Source organism: Phyllobates terribilis, unplaced genomic scaffold (genome assembly GCF_046119375.1).
Source record: "Phyllobates terribilis strain yellow unplaced genomic scaffold, ASM4611937v1 Scaffold_66__1_contigs__length_7565176, whole genome shotgun sequence".
In the NCBI taxonomy this organism is placed as follows: domain Eukaryota; kingdom Metazoa; phylum Chordata; class Amphibia; order Anura; family Dendrobatidae; genus Phyllobates; species Phyllobates terribilis.
Genome location: NW_027362826.1, coordinates 3042699 through 3066109, shown reverse-complemented (window position 1 = coordinate 3066109; position 23411 = coordinate 3042699). Strand labels below are relative to the sequence as shown.

The 23411-nt window shown below is 46.0% G+C and overlaps 1 protein-coding gene across 4 annotated transcripts in view; it reads right to left on the bottom strand.

The window, feature by feature from the left end:
- Window positions 1-524: 524 nt before the first annotated feature.
- Window positions 525-23411, bottom strand: part of LOC141193548 (uncharacterized) — a 50619-nt gene continuing 27732 nt past the window's right edge. For 2 of the 4 annotated variants that reach the window (XM_073662148.1, XM_073662147.1), the window contains exons 3-5: window positions 5463-5870; window positions 2193-2324; window positions 525-1334 (exon numbers count right to left, since the gene is read on the bottom strand). In XM_073662148.1, the coding sequence (XP_073518249.1) occupies window positions 739-1334; window positions 2193-2324; window positions 5463-5670 (936 nt within the window). In that variant the 5' untranslated portion in view covers window positions 5671-5870 and the 3' untranslated portion in view covers window positions 525-738. The remainder of the gene's footprint in view (window positions 1335-2192; window positions 2325-5462; window positions 5871-23411) is intronic. The other 2 variants (XM_073662150.1, XM_073662149.1) reach the window with 1 other exon arrangement.

Sequence of the window (23411 nt, the reverse complement as noted above, 5' to 3'; positions counted from 1 at the left end):
TATTCTGAGCTACGACTCAACCGGGCTCAACTCTGTATTCAGGCTTGCACTAACTGAACTCTCCAGAGGAATTGCGGAGTCACTGAGCTCCACTGCAGACTGCCCTGTTTCTGTGTCTCACTCTGCAGGAACTGACTGCCTGGCTCCACCTTCCCTTCTTTATATATCCCTAACAGCTCCCTCTGGTGGTCTGAGGTGGAAGGTGGAGATGTGTGAATGGTTATGGGGGCCTCTTGTGGAGGAATCCGTCAATACACCCTTCTAGGATCTGTGATACCAAGCACAGCTGGGCTTCACACAGGGTCTGGACTTATAAAGAGGGGAAGAGGGAGGAAGAAGAGGATTATTGGGTGAAAGCCAGGAGGAGAGGAGAAAAAGAACATGGGACACACAATTTAACCCCTTCAGCAGGGCACAGCAGTCAAGGGGCATTCAATTAAAGATTGACGTGCCCTGCAGACTGCTGAGACCCAACAACAATATTTCCTCAAAAAGTCCCATGGAATAACGACAACACACAGATCTTAACCAAAACTCCTTTTAATGGGTAGAAGTCGGTCACAGCCAAAAAGGACATGCTCAGTATTTAACCGGTATAAAACTCGGTTAAGGCACTATTGGCCAGCTGAAACGGGTGCAAATCCATATGCCACAGCTGGACTCCCAGCGCAAGTCAGACTTCGTCCCGGAAAAAAACATCAAGATGGAGAAAATGACCGCTAAGGAGGAGCGGAGTATTTATACTGCGCTCCGCCCCCCACCCATTTGGTAAAAAGCTTGTTCTATGCTATCCTGGAGACCGGAGAGAAAAATATCCAGCCCTATTTCCGTCAGATGGACTCCATCGGGTAGCATAAGACTGGAATTGTCTCCCTCAAGTTGGTGATGCCTCATGACCACTCCGGCCTTAAAACGGATAAAGCGGGACAAGCGGGCATTAAGCGTGCGCACAGAACGTTCAACTGCCGCCACATCTCTCGCGCCCTGCCATGCAACACGTGACATGACCTCTGACCAAATCAGAGTAAGCTCTGGAAAAAGTCTGTGGAATTTATCCACGTCGGAGCGCATGATTGTGAGGAGTTCCGCTAGGTGAAAGGAGCAGAGATCATTCCCGCCCGCATGCAGGACTAGAATTAAGGGAGAGGAAGCAGTCTGAGCTATCCGCACCACCTCGGGAAGAACCTGAGGCCAGGTCAAGCCTCTTATTCCTCTCAAAAAAACGTTGATGCCGTGGAACCCAAGACCTCTGCCACCTGGTCGACGTTCTGCTCTTTGGGATGCCCAGAAGATGTAAGAGTGGCCCAGTATCCTCACTGTGTGTTTTACACCATCTATGAAGAGATAATAAAGTTAGTGAAGCAATAAATTCGGTCTGATGTATCTTGCAAAACAGGAGGAACGCCATCTACCAATGTGCTGGATCTCGGAGTTAGGCAAACCAGCACGGGCTGCTTCGGTAGCAGCTGCTATCCTAAAGGAGTACGTACCAAATACCTTGAGAGGAAGGCCTACGAAAGCTAAACATTTCCAAAAAAACTAGATTGAAATTGAAAAACCGTAAGAGGAGAACCATCCTCATGTGAGAAAAAGGAGTCACCAGATCGCCAGAATGATAAGTAATTATTAACAAGGGTTAAAGGACAAATAGGACCGGGGATGGTAAGAAGGGGAACCCATGAACAAATACCGGACGGGTCAATTTTCGATTTCCGAAAGTGGATACGGAGACCTCGGTCACAGGGAGTGATACCATCATACTGGAGTCCTCCTGAAGTGCGCTTGGATGGGGACACCAATTCACTAATGCGCAAAGCACCAAACCAAAAAACGCGAGTCAAAAAGCGGCAGAGAGTAGAGCAGACTTGAAAGGAGAAGAGCGGACAGCGGGAGTGGGTTGATTAGGCGGGTAAGTAAACTGAAAGAAATGGGCCGTCTGTTCTCCTGACGAGTGTGCTCCCTCCTCCAATCCATAATAGCCTGCCGAATGATGAAAACCTTAGTAACATCGTTCCAACCTAAGAGGCGAAAATAAACACCGAGATCAGATAGGCGGTTCTGTGCAACGGCTCCTGAAACACCCATGCTACGCAAGTAAAGTAAATATTCGATTGTGACCTCCAGACGGGCAGCGTCGGATGCTGCTGCTGATCTATCCCCAAATAGGTTATGCCACTCATTCCATGCCTTACCGTAAGAACGCCATGTAGATGAGGCCACTGAAGATCTCACCAACTCCATCAATCTTTCTCTACCACCTCCCACATGAGGGATGGGCATGGATGCCCCTCTGGTTTGGCTGCGGGGAAACATTCCCGGAATTTCTGCCAATCGAAACGAGAAAGAGAATCAGCAATGACTTATTTGTACCCGGAACATGGCGGGCTTAAAACCAGATGTTTAAACGTAAGCATTTTAATACCAGGAATCTGAGTAATTTGATAACCAGGGGAGATGAGGATGACAAGTGATTTATGGCGTGTACAATACTCATATTGTCAGTCCAATAACAGATCCGTTTATCCCTGAGGGATGGGCCCCATAAAGAAATGGCTGTGATGATAGGAAATAACTCTAACCAAGTAAGGTTTTTAACCCAGCCCTCAGTGCGCCAAGATTCCGGCCAAGGTTCGGCACACCATTGGTCTCCAAAAATGACACTGAAACCAGTAGATCCAGCGGCATCGGAAAAAAGGGAGAGATCCTCATTAGTCAATTCCGATGACTAAAAGAATGTATATCCATTATAGGACAAGAGGAACTCCTTCCCAACCAGCAAGTCTGCTTTCAAAGGAGGTTTTATCCGAATTCTATGATGGGGAAGCTTGATGCTTTTGGTCGAGAGGGATAAACGTCTGGAAAAATTCTCCCCATAGGCATTACTGTGCAAGCAAAGTTAAGGAGGCCTAGCATGGACTGCATTTGACATAGTGTTACTTTGAGGACAGAACAAAATCCTTCAATCTGGGACAGCAATTTTGAATTTTTTTCTGAGGGAAGGCGAAAAACCATGGCAACGGAATCAATCTCAATTCCTAAAAAGGATAGCGAAGTAGTAGCAAAAGTTTTTCCACTGGATAAGGGAACGCCAAAATACGACGCGAAAAAAATAAAATTGTCCAGCAAAAATTGACAGGACCTGGAATCTGGTGGTCCCACAAAAAGAAAATCGTCAAGATAATGGATTATAGCGGAGGAACCTGTTTCATACTTAACCACCCATTCTAGGAAAGAACCAAATAATTCAAAATAATAGCAAGAGATGGAACAACCCATGGGAAGGCAGGTAGATCTCACATCACCGTTACTTTCTGAGTAGCAACGTCTTCGGAAAGTTTATGAAGCTACATTTACAGAAAACATTGGTCCACTGGCTTTACTAAACGCCATCTACAAATTCGAGCTTCAAGATTTGGAGAGGTGTGTATTGCAAGAATTTTTATCACCCAACCACTTTGAGTAGCAGAAGGAGAGATAGCATTAGCAAACTCTCAAGAACTATCTGCATTCTACAATGACGGAACAACGGTTAAACAGCCGAGCCCTTCTGTCAATTGAACATGAGCTCGCCAGACACCTGAATATTAAAGACCTGATTAAGGATTTTTCTAACCAGCAGGTAAAACGACTGCCTGTTCCATACATGTAAATTTGCATCTTCACATCTTCTACATGTAGCCAGTTTTACATTAGTGTGTTATTGCCATGTATGTTCCCCTGTATTATGGATGAGTGTCCTAGCCTGACTGCGGGATTACTGACCCAAAGTCCTAGTATTAGACAGATGTAACAGATCGGATAGTAATGTTTCAGTTCTGAGACCTGCACCTGACTGACCCTGCGATGCACTATCCGTACCCCAGATGGGAATACCCATTTAATATTAGGGCTCAGTTTTTAGGATAGAGCGCACTATTGTTTGTTGTTCTTGAATTTATGGAAATACATCTTTATTATTATGGTTCATTTCCTTAGATCGTGTGCAAAACTGTTTGTTGTTTTAATATGTTTTCTGACCTCACAAAATGACCTTATTTTCATTGTATTAATTGGTTATACGTTTTGTCTTTGTTTTGTTACATTATAATTTTGCACTTTACATAATTGACCAAAGGATTTAACTAAATGACTCTTATGAAAAATAGATTTAATTAGCGAAATGTTTAGTGGGAATGTTTTACAAAACTTTTATGTTAAGGGCATTGACCATGCTCTGGTTATTCTTAACCAATGTGTGTGTGAGATGATTAAAAGGCCCTTAATGCAGAAATTCAACATAGAAATATAGTCTATTTCCCATATTTCGTATTTAGTGCCGAAGTTCAAGAAAGACCATAATACTAAGTGCCTTATCATCATCTCAAACACATTGGTAAAGAATAACCAGAAAATTGCCAATCCTTTTAATCATAGTTTAACTTTTTGGAAGAATTTACTTTAAAGTTTGTCACCCCTTATATCATAAATAATAAATAAACAGAAATTGCTTTTCTAATAGAATAACACGTCCAGAAGAGATTCCTTTTCAGCAGTCACCTCATTATCATAGCCAGCAGGATTACAATGAGAGATAACAGAATCCACCATTCACATTAGGTCGTGTCACAGCTCACCTCTTCCCCTTTCCTGCACAATGACATCTGCATGTCACTAAACATGAGAACATGTATAGAAAACTCTCCCTAGGAATTAGACTCCCATATTTTGTCTTGTGATATATATACATCCATATGTCTATTGTTCATATCTCCAAACAGGCAAGACAGCAGATTTCCATAAATGTACAGAAAACAGGATACAATAATCTGAAGTCAGAAATACAGATTATAAAAAAATTATCACAATCTGGTTTCAATTAGTTTAAAAAATGTACGTCACTCATTCCCTTAAAGAAAAATAAGCAAAATATACCTAAAAAGAATATTGGATAGTTTAAGAAATGTTTAATAGGTTAGAGTAGAGTAGGGCCCTGCCAAAAGAGTCTACCTTGTCGTGGTGGCAGGCTTAAAAAATCTTTTGGCCAAAACAAAAGCTGATGGCTGTGTATGTGATATGGTGTTCGATGGGAACTGTTTATGTGTGATTGGTGAAACCGAGGTGCAGAAGCAGAGTTTTTCCAAGAGTGGGAGGTGGGACGGTGGAAAGTTTGAGGGGTGGAGGCGGGGCTGGTGTGGAGTCTCAAGGGTGCCCGGAAATGTTGCCAGTATGGGGTGCTGAAATTCCTGGTGGCAGCCCTGCTTCAGTATGTAGCAAAAATCACAGTCTCCTACTCTCCACAGGCATGTGTTCAAAGGAGTATGTTACGGATCCGGGTGGTGGAACCTCTGTGCTGCGGTGCAAGGAGGGACCAGAGGGGCGTAAGTAGCTGTCAACTCGGACTGACCAAGGTCATACGGCGGCTCAATCGACTCCGTGACCAGGGAAGACCGAGCAGAGAGACCAGGTGCTACTCTGGGACCAACCTTGTATGAGAGCAGGTGACTCCCACGGGTCAGAAGGCAGGAACTGACCGGTACAGCAGATGAGCACGGCAGGCAGGCTGACGGGTGATCCGGGTAGGCAGACTGGCAGACACGGCAGATAACAAGCAGGAGCCTCCAGATAAGCTGACTGGTAGGCACGGTAGGTAACAGGCAGGTGCTTCCAGGTAAGCAGGCGGGCTAGGCCCATAGACAGACTGGCGGACTTGACTGTAGACAGACTGTCGGGCTGGAGAGTAGACAAGCTGGCGGACTGGACTAGTAGTCAGGCTGGCGGGCTGGACTTGTAGTCAGGTTGGCGGGCTGGACTTGTAGTCAGGCTGGCGGGCTGGACTTGTAGTCAAGCTGGCGGGCTGGACTGGTAGTCAGGCTGGCAGCAGGACCTGAGGGCTGAAGCAGAGTTTAACACACAAAGCTACAACCTTGCATGGGCACCTCCATCTTGGAGGAGGTGCCTTTTATATGAGAGGTCCTCCGGTCATTGGCCGGGGACTCCTTAGGACGGCGTGCGCGGCCCCTTTAAGAGGGCGCCCTAAGCACAATGCCCGGGAAGCTGCGCGCCGGCAGAAGCAGGAGCGCCGGAGGACGCCGGGAGGGGAGCGCGGCGGTAAGAGGGACGGCGTCTCTGCCTGTCAAGGCGCAGAGACACCGATACTACAGAGTATTGTCATGACAAGCACTGGGGTGTTCAGAAAACCTCAAGCTGTCATGACAACCCTTTGGCACCCCACAATCATGATGCAGGGACAGTTAGAACAGTGTGCCCCACCTGGACCAGTCGCTGTAAATTCTGCCATCACAGATAGTTAGCGGCATATAACAGGTTAACGGTCGCTTCCCTCCACTCGCATCTGTTAGAGGCAGATGATGGCTGAATAATGCAGCCATCATTTGTCGGCTCAGTTCCCAAGTCCACATCAAAGAACGGGACGTGGGATTTGTTATTTTTTTCTATGAACCGTTTTGTTTTTTACTTTTTTTACTTTAGTCCCTTTACAGAACGTGAACCTGGTTGAGCTTTATTGCACGATGCTGCGAGGCATGATTTACAATTACAGCTGTGGGGGCCATTGTGTGAGTTGGTTGACTAAAAGAGCCCCCTACCTTTATTTGACAACCTAGATGCCACTGATACTATAGGTTGCTGCATCAAAGGCGTTAATTAAAGATAACAGCTAGGATCACAGACATTGACTGCTCAGTTCCTGCGGGAGCCCCTCAGTGATCCAGCTGGAATAGTGCCAGCACCGGAGGTGAGTATAGCTCCTATTATTTTACTTTGTGGAAACATATTGATTGAGAAGGGTTGGTCCTAGTAGTGAACATCAGAGAGAGACTTGCGGCCTAGCCGGAAAACCCAGTGATCCCCGCTAGGGCCAGAGCTTCATAGAGAACTTACATGGAAACTCACACGACTGGGCACACCACCTTTGTGAAGAGAACATTAACGTTAAATAGTGAAAGACTTTCTCTGCTATCCCAAGCTTACTGTTATTAGTTCTACTGTTGATTTGCCTTGTTACTAACACTTTACAGTTTAAAGTATATACCGTATATACTCGAGTATAAGCCAACTGTTTCCGCACACTGAACTCATCATCTTTCCTTCATCTCGCATATCTTCCCCACCTGATCTTTCTATCACAATAAATGACATCACACTTTCCCCGGTCCCCGGAGTAACCCCTGACTCTGCCCTGTCCTTCAAACCCCACATCCAAGCTCTTGCCACCTCCTGTGGCCTCCAGCTCAAAAGTATTCCCAGAATCCATCCTTTCCTCAACCCTCAATCTATTAAACTGCTTGTTCATGCCCTCATCATCTCCCGCCTCGACTACTGCAACACCCTCCTCTGTGGCCTACCTGCTAACACTCTCGCACCCCTCCAGTCCATCCCCAACTCTGCTGCTCGACTGGTTCATCTCTCGCCTCACTATTCCTCTGCTACCCCCCTTTGCAAATACCTTCACATGCTAATAATAATAATAAAAAGTAATTTTTCATTTAACTTTGCATGAAGCCCTGTGGGTTATACAAAATTTCTGAATACGGTTTTGAATATTTTGAGGTGTATACATGACATATAGATCCCTCAAAATCTTTTCAAATGTGTAGATGGTCCTGAAAAACTGAGGGATGGGACATTTCATTGGCATACAAAATTCAAAGTACAAAAATGAGACTTTTTCTAAATATTTATCAAATTTCCGATATTTTTTATATAAATGTCTATCATATTGACCTAAATTTACCACGAACGTAAACTACAATGTGTCAAGAAAAAAATTATTACCACATAAAATGGCACATATTAGTTTAAAAAATTTGGCTTGGTCAGGAAAGTAAAAAGTACCTTAAGTGGGAAGGGGTTAAAGAGTTATTCCCAATATATGTAATAATTCTGAAGTGGAGCAGACTCCACAATACAAACTGTTTATTTTATTAAAATAAATACATTTCTTAGACCTGATGAGGCTTGTTTGGTTGCATTAAAAATCCACTTGCTTTTGAGCCGAAACATTGGCACCTGTTCACACGGGCCAATAAATACACCATTTTTTATGTAATTTTCTATTAAGTGCTACCATCTTTTTTGCTTACTTATATGCCGACACTGGGGTATCGTGTGCCGGGACCCTTGGAGCTCTCACCGCCATAAAACCTGAACGGCCGTGCAGTCCCTCCGCCTCTTATGGGACGTGCTGGTGAAGGTGCGTACGCAATGACATCATCGCGTACGCGTCTGCATAGAGGGCCAAGATGCCAGTACAGAAGTGCAGCTGCAGGGGATTATATGAGAGGTAAGTATCAATTTATTTATTTTTAATAGAATTAATTAAATGGTCTTGGGGGAGAGCTCATGATGAACTGGGAGTGGAGGTTGGGGAAAGCACTTGGAGAATAGGGAGTGGGGGAAGGGGAGAGCACATGATGAATTGGGAGTGGGGGGGGAGAGAGCACATGGTGAATTGGGGGTGGGGAGAGCAAATGATGATTTTGGAGTGGGGGTGGGGAGAGCTCATGATGAACTGAGAGTCGGGGTGGGGAGAGCACATGGAGAATTGGAAGTGGGGGGTGAGGAGAGCACAAGGTGAACTGGAATTAAGGGGTGGGGAGAGCACATGGTGAACTGGGAGTGGGGGGTGGGGAGAGCACATGGTGAATTGGGAGTGAGGAGTGGATAGAGCACATTATTAATTGGGGGTGGGGAGAGCACATGGTGGGTGGGGAGAGCAAATTATGAATTGAAGGTGGGGGGTGGAGAGAGCAAATGGTGAATTGCGAGTGGGGGATGGGGAGAGCACATGGTGAATTGGGGGTGGGGAGAGCAGATAATGATCTGGGGGGTGGGGAGAGTACATGGTGAATTGGAAGTGGGGGGTGGGGAGAGCATATGCTGAATGGGGGGGTGAGGAGAGCAAATGATGAATTGGGAGTGGTTGGGGAGAGCAAATGATTAATTGAGAGAGGTGAGTGGGGAGAGCAAATTGTGAATTGGGAGTGTGGAGAGCACATGGTGAATTGGGGGTGGGGAGAGCAAATGATGAAGTGGGGGTGGGGAGAGCAAATGGTGAATTGGGGGTGGGGAGAGCAAACGGTGAATTGGGAGTGGTGGGTGGGGAGAGCAAATGGTGCATTGGGAGTGGGGGTGGGGAGAGCTAATGGTAAATTGGGAGTGGGGAGAGAAAATGGTCAATTGGGAGGGAGCGGTAGTGAGAGCTAATGGTGAATTGGGAGTGTGGAGTGCACATGATGAATTGGGGGTGGGAAGAGCAAATGGTGAATTGGGAATAGGGGGTGGGGAGAACTAATGGTGAATGGAGCAAATAGTGAGTGGGGGGTGGGGAGAGCAAACGTTGAATTGGAAGTGGGGGTAGAGAGCAGATGGTGAATTAGGAGTGCGGGTGGGGAGAGCAAATGGTGAATTGGGAGTGGAGGGTGGGGTGAGCAAATGGTGAATTGGGAGTGGAGGGTGGGGAGAACAAATGGTGAATTGGGAGTGGGGAGAGCAAATGATGAGTTGGGAGTGGGGAGAGCAAATGGTGAATGGGGAGTGGGGATGGGGGGAGCAAATGGTGAATTGGGAGTGGGGGGTGGGGAGAGCTAGTGGTGAATTTGGAGTGGGGAGAGCTAATGGTGAATTTGGAGTGGGGAGAGCAAATGTTGAATGGGGGGTGGGGAGAGCTAATGGTGAATTGGGAGTGGGGGAGAGCAAATAATGAATTGGGAGTGGGGGAGAGCAAATGATGAATTGGGAGTGGGGGAGAATAAATGATTATGAATACAGGTTGGGAGAGAGCATGAACATGACATAATGAATTGGAGTGGAGGGGTTCATGTAAATATAATGAATTGGGGGAGCGGAAGGTACAGAGTGGGGGGTGTTGAGGATGCAGGAGTGTGACTGGTAATGAATTGGGAAAGAGTACAGGTGCTATTTAATTTATATATTTATTGGGTGGAGAAAGTGGCTATTTACAGTTAGTGGGGGGGGCCGTGGTGGATTACAATTTGTATTTGGAATGGTGGGTTGCATAATAACTAATTATATATTAATGGTGGGTGCACATCTGTATTCAGCTGCGTAATGTAGAAATTGGGGAATGTGCTCTAGATAACTGTGTGCTATTTTATGCAGAGACGAGTCCTGGCTGGAAGAAGTGAGGTCGGTCTGCGCTGGATGAAAGTGAAAAAAAGCGAAGATGAAGGACTTCAACTAGAGACGTCACTTGTGAGTCAGTGTGTTCTCTGTACAATGACACTATATACTAATGTGCAGAGCTCCTGTGTATGTCACTGGTGATCACTGTATTACCTGTACACTATACACTATATGGAGAGCTCCTGTGCATAATGTCACTGGTGATCACTGTATTACCTGTACACTATATACACAGCTCCTATGTATAATGTCACTGGTGATCACTGTATTACCTGTACACTGACACTATATACAGAGCTCCTGTGTATAATGTCACTGGTGATCACTGTATTACCTGTACACTATATACACAGCTCCTATGTATAATGTCACTGGTGATCACTGTATTACCTGTACACTGACACTATATACAGAGCTCCTGTGTATAATGTCACTGGTGATCACTGTACACCGTCTACTATGTAGAGAGCTCCTGTGTATAATGGCACTTATGGTAATATTAGTATTTTTTTTTTTTTTTATTAATGATCAGTATTGTATTATTTGGTCACTATGTGGTGGTAATATGTGGTCCGGTCATGGTGTGGCGGTATTTGTCCCTTACACTGTGTGCAGAATTATTAGGCAAGTTGTATTTTAGAGGATTATTTTTATTATTGATCAACAACTATGTTCTCAATCAACCCAAAAGACTCATAAATATCCAAGCTTAATATTTTTGGAAGTTGGAGTGTTTTTTTTTTAGATTTGGCTATCTTAGGAGGATATCTGTGTGTGCAGGTAACTATTACTGTGCAGAATTATTAGGCAACTTAATAAAAACCAAATATAATCCTATGTCAGTTGTTTATTTTCACCAGGTAAACCAATATCAGTGCACAAAATTTAGAAATAAACATTTCTGACATGCAAAAACAAAAACCAAAAAAATTAGTGATCATTATAGCCACCTTTCTTTATGATGACACTCAACAGCCTTCCATCCATAGATTCTGTCTGTTGCTTGATATGTTTTCGATCAACATTGCGTGCAGCAGCCACCACAGCCTCCCAGACACTGTTCCGAGAGGTGTACTGTTTTCACTCCCTGTAGATCTCACATTTTATGATGGACCACAGGTTCTCTATGGGGTTCAGATCAGATGAACAAGGGGGCCATGTCATTATTTTTTCTTCTTTTAGACCTTTACTGGCCAGCCACGCTGTGGAGTAGTTGGATGCATGTGAGGGAGCATTGTCCTGCATTTAAATCATGTTTTTTTTGAACGATACCGACTTCTTCCTGTACCACTGCTTGAAGAAGTTGTCTTCCAGAAAGTGGCAGTAGGTCTGAGAGTTGAGCTTCACTCCATCCTCAACCCGAAAAGGTCCCATAAGTTCATCTTTGATTATATCAGCCCATACCAGTACCCCACCTCCACCTTGCTGGCGTCTGAGTCGAAGTGGAGCTCTCTGCCCTTTACTGATCCAGCCTCTGGCCCATCCATCTGGCCCATCAAGAGTCACTCTCATTTCATCAGTCCATAAAACCTTTGAAAAATCAGTCTTAAGATATTTCTTGGCCCATTCTTGACATTTTATCTTATGTTTCTTGTTCAAAGGTGGTCGTTTTTCAGCCTTCCTTACCTTGGCCATGTCCCTGAGTATCGCACACCTTGTGCTTTTTGATACTCCAGTAACGTTGCAGCTCTGAAATATGGCAAAGCTGGTGGCGAATGGCATCTTGGCAGCTTCACGCTTGATTTTCGTCAATTCATGGGCAGTTATTTTGCGCCTTTTTTGGCCAACACGCTTCTTGCGACCCTGTTGGCTATTTGCCATGAAACGCTTGATTGTTCGGTGATCACGCTTCAAAAGTATGGAAATTTCAAGATTGCTGCATCCCTCTGCAAGACATCTCACAATTTTGGACTTTTCAGAGCCCGTCAAATCTCTCTTCTGACCCATTTTGCCAAAGGAAAGGAAGTTGCCTAATAATTAAGCACACCTTATATAGGGTGTTGATGTCATTAGTCAACACCTCTCCTCATTACAGAGATGCACATCACCAGATTTACTTAATTGGTAGTTGGCTCTCAAGCCTATGCAGCTTGGAGTAGGACAACATGTATAAAAATTATCATGTGATCAAAATACTTATTTGCCTAATAATTCTGCACACAGTGTATATGTGGTATTATTTGGTGACCATTTGGTGGTAATATGTGGTCTGGCCATGGTGTGGCGGTATTTTTTCCTTGTATGTGGTATTATTTGATCACTATGTGGTGGTAATATGTGGTCTGGCCATGGTGTGGCGGTATTTTTTCCTTGTATGTGCTATTATTTGATCACTATGTGGTGGTAATATGTGGTCTGGTCATGGTGTGGCAGTATACCTTGTATGTGGTATTATTTGGTGACTATGTGATGGTAAATTGTGGTCCGGCTATGGTGTGATGGTTTTTGTTCCTTGAATGTGATATTATTAGTCATTTTAAAAAATGTATGTGACACATTCCTTTAAAGAAAAAGAAATAAAAATATACCTAAAAAGAGTATTGGATATTTTAAGAAAGGTTTAATAGGTTAGAGTAAAGTAGGGCCCAGCCAAAAGAGTCTAACTTGTCGTGGTGGTTGATTAAAAAAATCTTTTGGCCAAAACAAAAGTTGCTGGCTATGTATGTGATATATGGTTGAGTGGGAACTGTAAATCTGTGATTGGTGAGGGCGTGGTGCAGAAGTGGAGTTTTTCCAATATTTGGTGGTGGGACTGTGGAAGTTTCGAGGGGTGGAGGTGGAGCTGGGGTGGAGCCTGGGCGGAGTCTCAAGGGAGCTTGAAAATGTTGCCAATATTGGGCCCTGAAATTCCTGGTGGCAGCCCTCTATCTATCTGTCTATCTAAATAACAAAGTAAGGCTATGTGTGTTATGATCTGCAAGAAGAAATAAGGAAAGATAGGGGAAAGCTGTCCCTACAGTAAGACTAAGCTGAATCCCTACGATGTAGCGGGCTGCCTGTTCCTAGTCAACAGACCCACTTTTTTCTTCGGCTAGTCTGAACGAAGACCTATAGAATTAAGGAAGGGCTCCTAAAGAACTAAGGACTGGGACAAAAATGGGACACTTCCTAAACAGAAATTGTTGTAGAACACAAAAGACAAATTGACAAAAAGTACTAGAGGTCCAAGAGGACCAAGCAAACTGACAGAGCTAGGCACCGAAGCACCAGGCTAGCAAAACAGTCAAACAACACTGAAGTCCAGCAAAGCCAGAAGGGCAGAGCTGGAATATATAGGCAGGTGGTCACGTGGCCACAAAACACAAGATAGCAAAAACTAACAGGAGGGTTCTAACAGAACCCCCTCTTCTATGAGGATCCTCCTGATCCTCCAGGCCCAGGCCTTTGAGGAAACCTCCTGTGGAAAGCTTTAACTAGCCTAGGAGCAGAGACATCATCCGTCCTTACCCAGGAGTAGTCTTCGGGACCGAAACCCTTCCAGGAGACAAGATACTGTAATTTCCCTCTATGCCATCTAGAATTCAAAATACGAGAAATTTCATATTCGCCGTCTTCCACCACAGGAGGAACTGTGACAGTGGCGTCCCTATTAGATACGTCAGCCTTTTTCAAGAAGGAAACATGAAATACAGGATTAATCTTCCAGGAAGTAGGGACATCCAACCTAACAGCAGGTGGGTTAACAACCTGAAGCACTTTAAATGGACCCACAAACTTAGGACCCAGTTTTTTAGAGGGAATCCTCAAACGCAGGTTCTTCAAGGACAACCAAACCATGTCACCCACAGTAAACAAAACCTCTTTACGTTTCCTGTCAAAATACTTCTTGGACTTTTTGTTAGCCTCTTGAAGGTTACAACGTACATTAGTCCAAACTCTCTCTAAATCACCGGAAAAATTCTCCTCCTCCGGCACCGCCGACCCCAATTTGGAGAAAGAACCAAAAGACGGATGTCTCCCAGTACAACAAAAAAAAAGGAGAACACCCAGCAGAGGAGGATGTATGACTGTTAAGAGCAAATTCTGCGAGAAGCAGAAACTCCGACCACACCTCTTGATTGTCCGCCACAAAGCAACGCAAAAACTGCTCAACATCCTGGTTCTTTCTTTCAGTCTGTCCATTAGACTCAGGATGATAACCAGACGAAAATGACAAATGGACTCCCAACCTGCACAAAAAGCACGCCAAAAGCAAGCCACAAACTGAGGTCCTCTATCAGAAACAATATCCGTGGGAACACCATGGAGCTTGACAATCTCCTTAACAAATGCCTTAGCGAGTGTCTTGGCGCAGGGCAACTTAATGAATGGAACCAAATGACACATCTTACTAAAACGGTCCACGACCACCCAGATGACAGTAAAACCCTCGGACACAGGAAGATCAGTAATAAAATCCATAGTGAGATGCGTCCAAGGCGCACTAGGAACATCCAGAAGGCAAAGCAACCCCGCAGCAGGAGTATGTGAAGCCTTTGACCTAGCGCACACAGTACACTGACACACTCACTTGATGACTTCCTTCTGCCATCCAGGCCACCAAAAACTGCGACTGATCAGTCTCTTAGTCTCCGAAATTCCTGGATGACCTGCCAACAGAGACTCATGACACTCCACAAACAAATCTCTCCTAAAGGCTCCAGGCACGAACAACCTCCCATGGGGAGTGTTAGATGGAGCATCATCTTGAGCTTTCAGAATCCCATTCTCCAAAACAGAGTCCAAAGCCGCCACCACAACTCCTTTCTGTAAAATGCTCTCCTCCTCCTCGGCACCGACCGTAGGAGAGAAGCTGCGAGATAAAGCATTGGCTTTAACATTCTTAGTACCAGGGAAATAGGTAACAGAAAAATGAAACCGAGAAAAAAAAAGTGCCCACCTAGCTTGACGGGCATTCAAGCGCTTGGCAGCATCCAGATAAATCAAATTCTTATGATCTGTGAAAACCTGAATAGGAAATCTAGCGCCTTCCAAAAAATGACGCCAATGTTCAAACGCGAGTTTAATAGCCAGCAGCTCCCGATTTCCAACATCATAATTCAGTTCGGTTTCCGAAAAAATTTTCGAAAAGAAGGCACAAGGATGTACTCCACCCTTGTTCTCCTGAGACAAAACTGCTCCGACCCCCACCGATGAAGCATCGACCTCGACCAAAAAAGGCTTGGTCTCATCAGGCTGCATAAGGATAGGGGCAGAACTGAACCTCTCTTTGAGATACTCAAAAACTTCAATGGCCTCAGTAGTCCACTGGGCCGTATTCGCACCTTTCCTGGTGAGATCGGTTAGAGGTTTAACAATTACAGAAAAATTCTTAATGAATTTCCTGTAATAATTGGCAAAACCCAAAAATCTCTGTATAGATTTCAAACCAATAGGCCTAGGCCATTCCTGCACAGCCTGAACCTTCACAGGGTCCATCTCAAAGCAATCGCTGGAGACAATGTAGCCCAAAAAACAAATTTTCTGCACAGCAAACTCACATTTCTCCAGATTAGCAAAGAGTGAAATATCACCCAATAACTGCAAAACTTCACGTACACTCTGCCAATGGGACTCCAGATCTGGTGAATAAATCAAAATGTCATCCAAATACACAACCACATTCTTACCAATCAGAGGTCTCAGGATGTCATTAATAGGGTTCTGAAAAAATGCAGGTGCATTGGTAAGACCAAAAGGCATCACCAGATTTTCAAAATGACCTACCGGAGTGTTAAAAGCAGTTTTCCATTCATCACCCTCCTTCACACGTAACAAATTGTATGCCCCCCGGAGATCAATTTTGGAGAACCACTTGTCTCCCACTAACTGGTTAAACAAGTCAGGAATTAACGGTAACGGGTAGGAATTGCGTACGGTAATCTTATTTCACGAAAATCCAGACATGGACATAAACCGCCGTCCTTTTTTTTAACAAAGAAGAATCCGACTGCCACAGGCGACTTAGAAGGTCTAATGTGACTAGCAACCAGGCTAGTCTCTTTGTACTCCTCCAAGGCCTTTCTTTCAGGGATAGTCAGTTTAAACAAGCGACTTTTGGGAAGAGTAGCACCCAGAACAAACTCAATGGCGCAATCATAATCCCTATGAGGAGGTAAAACTTGCGACTCCTCCAAAAAAACCCTCCAAAAATCTTGAATAGGTACAGGTAATTCCACTTTTTCCACAGCCGCAGAGCGACCATTACAACATTTATCATAGCACTTCGGACTCCAAAACTTAATCACATTAGTAGACCAGTCCAATAAAGGATTGTGCAGTTTTAACCAAGGCAATCCTAGAACAACTGGAGAGGGTAAATTATCCAAAACAACCAAGTCCAAAATTTCTTGGTGAACTCCATTGATAGTGCGAGAAAATACTGCAACCTTGTGAGTAATACAGTTCAAAGGAGTGTTATCAATTGCAACCACAGAAATAAGTGATGACAAAGGTTTGGATTTCAATTTAAGGTTTTCCAAAAACCCTTTATCAATCACATTAAGTGCTGAACCACAATCCACAAATACCTGAAATTCAATCAAATCTCCCTGCAGAGTAGTACTCCCAGAAAGAAATACTCTTGCAGAGCATAAACAAGCTATACGGGCGTAACTGACCTTTTTTTTTCTTTACTTAAATGACGCTCACAATACTTAATCAAATGGTCACCTTTACCACAATAAAGACACAATCCCTCAGCGAATCTCCAGTCTTTTTCCTGAGAGTGGAGTGACATCTCCCCAACCTCCATCGGTTCCCCGCCGTCAGTGCAGATTTTCTGGGGACTAGGACCTGACATTACAGGAGTCTTTACGTCATTGAGCCTGCACCTCAGTCTCCTGTCTATACGAACAGCTAACTGCATAGCCTCCTGCAGAGTCTCAGGTGCAGGGAATGCAATTAGCAAATCCTTAACCCTTTCACTCAGACCAGCAAGAAATAAACATCTAAGCGCCGAATCATTCCACTTAACTTCTGAAGCCCATCTCCTGATGTGTGTGAAATAATTTTCAACATCATCAGACCCCTGATTCAAACGTCTAAGTTCTGATTCAGCAGATGAGATTCGATCAGGATCGTCATATAATAGCCCCATAGCAGAAAAAAATTCTTCAACAGAATTTAAACACGGATCATTAGGCTGGAGGGAAAAGGCCCAACCCTGTGGTTCTTTGCGCAAAAGTGACATAATAAAACCAATGCGCTGTGATTCATTCCCAGAGGAACTTGGTCTCAAACGAAAATATAACAAATAAGCATTTTTAAAGGAAAAAAATCTTGCTGTTTACCATAAAAAACATCAGGCAGTCCTACCTTTGGTTCCACAAAATGCGCTCCAGGACAGCTACTCACGTGTTGCTGAAGCTCGGCCACCTCCAGAGACAATCCTTGCACGCGTTGAGCCAACTCCTGGACGGAAACCATACTGATCCCTGAATTTCTTTCCTTTTAGTTTTTTTTTTGGGCTGGACTTACTGTTGTGATCTGCAAGAAGAACTAAGGAAAGATAGGGGAAAGCTGTCCCTACAGTAAGACTAAGCTGAATCCCTACGATGTAGCGGGCTGCCTGTTCCTAGTGAACAGACCCACCTTCGTCCTCGGCTAGTCTGAACGAAGACCTATAGAATTAAGGTAGGGGTCCCTAAAGAACTAAGGACTGGGACAAAAATGGGACACCTCCTAAACAGAAATTGTTGTAGAACACAAAAGACAAACTGACAAAAAGTACTAGAGGTCCAAGAGGACCAAGCAAACAGAGAAAGGCACAGAAGCACCAGGCTAGCAAAACAGTCAAACAACACTGAAGTCCAGCAAAGCCAGAAGGGAGGAGCTGGAATATATAGGTAGATCGTCACGTGACTGCAAAACACAAGATAGCAAAAACTAACAGGAGGGTTCTAACAATGTGCCCACGATGCAGAAATGCTCCGGATTTTTCCTGAGCGTTTCTGCATCTCCCCTGGCAGAAAAAACGCATGTGGATTGTACGTGCGGATTGTACATGCGGATTGTACATGCGGATTGTACATGCGTTTTTCCTGCCAGGGACATGCGGATGTGAAGCGTTCTTCACATGCATTTCCGCATGCGGTTTGACAAGTGCTTTCCAAGCGATTTTAGCATCACTTGGAAAGTGCTTGACAACTTGGTCACACTATATAAATCCATGCAACCAGCATGGATTTATATAGTGTGACCCAAGAGAATGTCAAAAAATAAATATTTACTTACCTTCTGATGGCCCCCGGTGTCTAGCTTCACCGTCCCGGCTGCCGGCAGATCATGTTACACTGAAGGACCTGCCGACGTCAGTGTCGCGTGACCCGTCACATGACTATGACGTCAGCGCAATTCCTTCAGTCCATCGAACTGCCGGCATGAGAGGAGGAGCTCATCGGGGGCCGCCAGAAGGTAAAAAATAAATATATACTTATTTTATTCATTTTTTTTTACAATTTTCTATGGTACAAGGGTCCGGAGGAGAGTCTCCTCTTCTCTAGACCTGGGTACGATCCACACATTAGAACGCATGGAATGCGCATCTACATATACAGTGATGCGTAATCCATGCGATCTAATGCAAGTAAATGGCGGCGAAAACGCAGCACTTCCGCAAAATAATTGGTAGTGCTGCGTTTTTTTCCGCAATGATAATCCGCAGTGGAAATTTCCGCAGCATGTGCACAGCACATGCGGATTATCATTGGGGACCATGGCAGGCCTTCTACCATGCGTTTTTTAAGCGTTTCTGCAGCGTTTTTGCTGCTGCGGAAAAGTTTAAAAATGCATCGTGGGCACACATCCTTATGGAGACCAATCTCTGTGATGGGGGAAGGGCACTAAAATAGTGTATGTCCTACACAACAAACTACCTGCTTGAAGACTGAAGACCGGGACACAGAGACACCGAATACAAGAGACACAAGCAGTGTCTGACTGGTGCCAGAGACCCCCACTGTCCAACTTTAGGGCCCCACTTCTCAACTAAATGCAAATGTGACATTATCCTCAATCACAAATTTATATAACCATGAACTGGGTAGATTGGTAAATGAATAAGATGCTACCTTTGTCTGCACATAGTGAGTAAAGTTTATTGTGCCAAGTACTGCTCATATAAAAGGGTGGTGGCCACTCTGCACAGGGGTCCACTGGAGGATTCTCCTGTCGGCCAGTCCAAGCCTGAGCACAGAGCTGGCACAAAAATGCTCCCATCCCATCCAAAGTTCTGGCCAGAAGTGGTCTTCAAGGAAGAATTGTAATCAAAAACAATATCTTAGTCATAGAAACAAGGGTGCCGAAAAATGTCAGCCTTGGCTATGGACTAATGAGCAAAAATGTGAAATATTTGCCGTTCACAGAAGACAGTTAGTTTGTCAAAGGGCTGGAGAGTGGAACAATATAGAGGGTCTGCAAGCAACAATGAAGTATGGTGAAGGTGTAAGGGACGAGACAAGGGGTTCCTCGTTGTGTGCACATATTACGGATTCAGCTGATGGCACCTTCAGACTATGTTCTGCCACAGTTGGTGAGACACTGGGACTCTTTAACTCCGCAAAGAAGAAGACAGACATGTTTCCGAAAATAAACTCTCATTTACTAGGTCTGGAAAAAATGTACAATGGGTAGCAGGAATAATGCTTTAAACTTTCATCTGTATAGTATGACAGAGGTTCACATTTGATGGTTGAGGACGGTGGCGCAATGCTTGTGTAGAACTTTGCAAATGAACAACAAGCTCCACCGAGGGCCTTCATATTCCCAGTACAGGGCTACATGGGTCGATGTATTGCGCTGTGACCATTGTACCAGCCTGACTGATCCCATATTTCTTCACAAAGACCTCCAGGTCTGGCTAACACTGAGACTAGCTTTAAAATGATTTATTTTTCAGTGGGTGCCCCAACTTGCCTTTGGTATGGAGTACTGCTGCCACTGTTACTTGAATGCTGAAATGTATTCCCTAGTATGTCTGTGACGCGCCCCTGGGCCTGTGTCGCGCAGCGTTGCGCACGCGGGAGCTTACCCGGAGCCGGATCTGTTGAGGGTTGTAGTCTCGTGGCGGTGATCCGGTCCGTGCCCAGGGAGTCAGACTAAGCGGCGATGTTTTAGCAGTAGATGTTAGATGACTACGCCACCCGTTGAGTGCAGCCAGGGAGCTGCTGCTGCAGGGCAGACCGCTGAGGCCGGTGGTAGGATTGTGCAGCGTGATAGTATAACCCCCAACGGGAGGGGTATGGCCTCAGGGCAGCCGACGTGGATGATGGGGGTAGCAGGAACCACTCGGAGACGGTACTGTGTAGTTCAGGGTCTTTACTGGTGACAAAGATAGACCCTCCCGGAGTACTGGCTAGCGATTGGGGCCTGGTCAGTCCTTGAGCAGATGGGATCTCCCCTGGCCAGGCGGAGTTGTAGGCCTCCCAAACTAACTGTACTCTTCTGGCTACCTTGCTAGAGGCGGGTAAAAGTAGCCCACGTCCCTGAGTGTGCCGTGTGGTGCTCACCCGTATGGCCGGTGACTCGGGGCCTTCTAGTAGCTTCCGCTCCACGATGGCGGTGCTGGTCCCATGCGTGTGACCGTGCCTTCAGGTTTCTTGGCCAGAGGACCTGGAATCCCCTGCCTGACGGATTCTGCTGCTGGGCAGGAGTTAGTCCCCACAGCCTCGGACTCCGGGTCCGGTAAGAAATCTTCTCAGTCAGGGCGAGCTCTGCAGCTGCCAGCCCCTGACTCCTTGTACACTGCTCCCACAGAGCTCCTGTTGTTTCTTCCTATATTTGCTTCTTTTCTCTGCTTCTTCTCTACTCACTAACCCTGCCTCAGCCCCAGGTTTATATAGGGGAAGTTCTTCCCCTCCCAGGACTGGGCAGGAGGTGTGGCATGCATAGGATCCCTGACCAAGAGACCTCCCACCTGCTCTCAGACGTAATATCTCTATCACTGTGGCAACCAGACCCCTGGGGTGTCACATTCCCCCCTAGTGAAATTTAGTACTCCGGGACTAAACATATTTTTAGAAAAACATAACAAGGTATAAACAATAATAATACAATAAGAAAAACACATAAAGATGGTTACGGCGTGTCCGCAACCGGGTGCAGTTTTGAAGAAAACAAAGGTGTCCATTTCACCAAAACAGGGAGACGTAACCAGGTAGGGGTCTGTCTTGCCCCGAGTCCTTAACAGTCTCTAGTCCATCCTGGGTTACGCTCCAACTAATTGTACAAGGATTCCCGGAAGATCCACCAAGGACTCCTAAAAATAACTAGAAACACAAAATTATACACAAGCAACAATACACAGGTAAACATAAATAAAACAATTTATACACTTTAAATCCTCCAGCGTGCGGGTAACTGGCCTCTAGTGGCTCTGGTGGACCTACGGAGCTGACTGTCTGGCCCCGAACTACAGGGTGTAGGAGCTGTCAAGGGTAAACTGGGCAGCTGTCTACGAGTTCCCTGGCTCACTAGGGATATGGCAGGCTCACTGCAAGCAGAGGATTGATCCTCCTGGTCTGCGGGTGTGGGGTCTTCTGCCTCCTGGACCGGCTGTTCTTCCAGCTCTACCCGTTGCTCCGTAGGTGCTTGGGATGACGGTTGGAGGAAGGTGAGTACGGGTACCACAACTGCACCATTGACTTGAGTCCAAGACCGAGGGAAGTCCCCGAGCACAGTACTAACCATATCTTCCCTTTCCTCTACGGGTCGATGGTCTTCTTGTTCCTCTTCAGGGTTCCTCAGTTGTTCGGGACACTTCTTCAGGTGGTCCCGGGATACAATGGCTGTGGTTTCCCCTCCGTCTTTACTGATGGTACAGACCTTCGGGTTATCGTGGCTTGAGGGCAGTACGGTGTACGGGTCCTTCTCCCACTGGTCGTCCAACTTGTGGAGCCGTCTTTTCCTCTTTAAGACCTGCTCTCCGGGTACCAGGGGAACGGCGGGAGCATATTGGTTGTAAGTTTTCTCTTGTCTTTCCCTAGCCTGACAGAGACTTCGCTCCACGCTCTCCTGTACTTTCCGGTTCTGGTGAAGTGTCCTCGGGTGTCAGGACTCCCATTTCCAGGTCAACAGGTAACTTACCAGGTCTCGCCCTCATTAGGTAAGCCGGGGTACAGTTGGTGGAACCTACCGGGATGTGGTTGTATAGGTCCACCAGATCGGGCAACTTCTCAGGCCACAGACTGCGTTCTTCTAGAGGCAACGTTTTTAGAAGATCCATTACCACCTGGTTCATTTTTTCACAAAGTCCATTAGTTTGCGGATGGTAGGGTGTCGTCCTTATCTTCCGGCAGCCATACAGATTGCAAAATTCCTGGAAGACCTCCGCTTCAAAGGCAGGTCCCTGGTCCGTCAGCACTTGGTCCGGGTACCCGTGTGGACGGCAGAAGTGCTGCTGGAAGGCTCTAGCTGCTGTTTGAGCCGTTAAGTCCTTGACGGGGACGACAACCAAGAACCGGGAGTAATGATCCACGATGGTTAACGCGTAGACGTAGCCACTTCTGCTTGGGGTCAGCTTTACATGATCCAAGGCTACCAGTTCCAACGGTTGCCGGGTGACGATGGACTGCAGGGGAGTCTTCTGGCTGGCACGGTCCTTCCTTCTCAGGTTGCACGGGCCACAGTCTCTGCACCACTTCTCGATGGTTCCCCTCATGCCTACCCAGTGGAACCGCTCGCGCAGCAGGAACTCCAGCTTCTTCCACCCGAAGTGTCCAGCTCCGTCGTGGTATGCCTCCATCACCATGGCTGCGTCTCTTCGTGGCACCACTACTTGCCAGAGTAATTCATGCGTCCGGGAGTTAACCATTCTGCGGCACAACTTCCCTTTGTAAAGGAACAGTCGACTCTTCTCTGCCCATAGTTGTTTGGCTTCCTCCGGAGCGTCTGATTCAAGGCGAGCCTCCGGCCGAGTCAGCATCTCCTTCACCAGTCGGACGGCAGGGTCGCTGTCTTGCGTTTCTGCCCAGTTGTAGTGGGGTAAGGGGTTCAACGTAGCAGCCTGCTTACTCCTTACCCGGTGGGAATACTGGATAGTCCCATGACGGTGGAACGCAGGGAGTTCAACTTCTTCCAGTCCCTCCGGATCTTCTCCTCCGTCCGGCAGGTTGGGCATCCTGGACAGGGCGTCCGTGTTGGTATTGGAGCGTCCTGCCCGGTATTTGATTGTGAACTCGTAGTTGGACAGACGGGCCATCCACCTCTGCTCCAGGGCACCGAGTCTTGCCGTGTCCAGGTGTGTCAACGGGTTGTTATCCGTGTACACGGTGAACCGGGAAGAAGCGAGG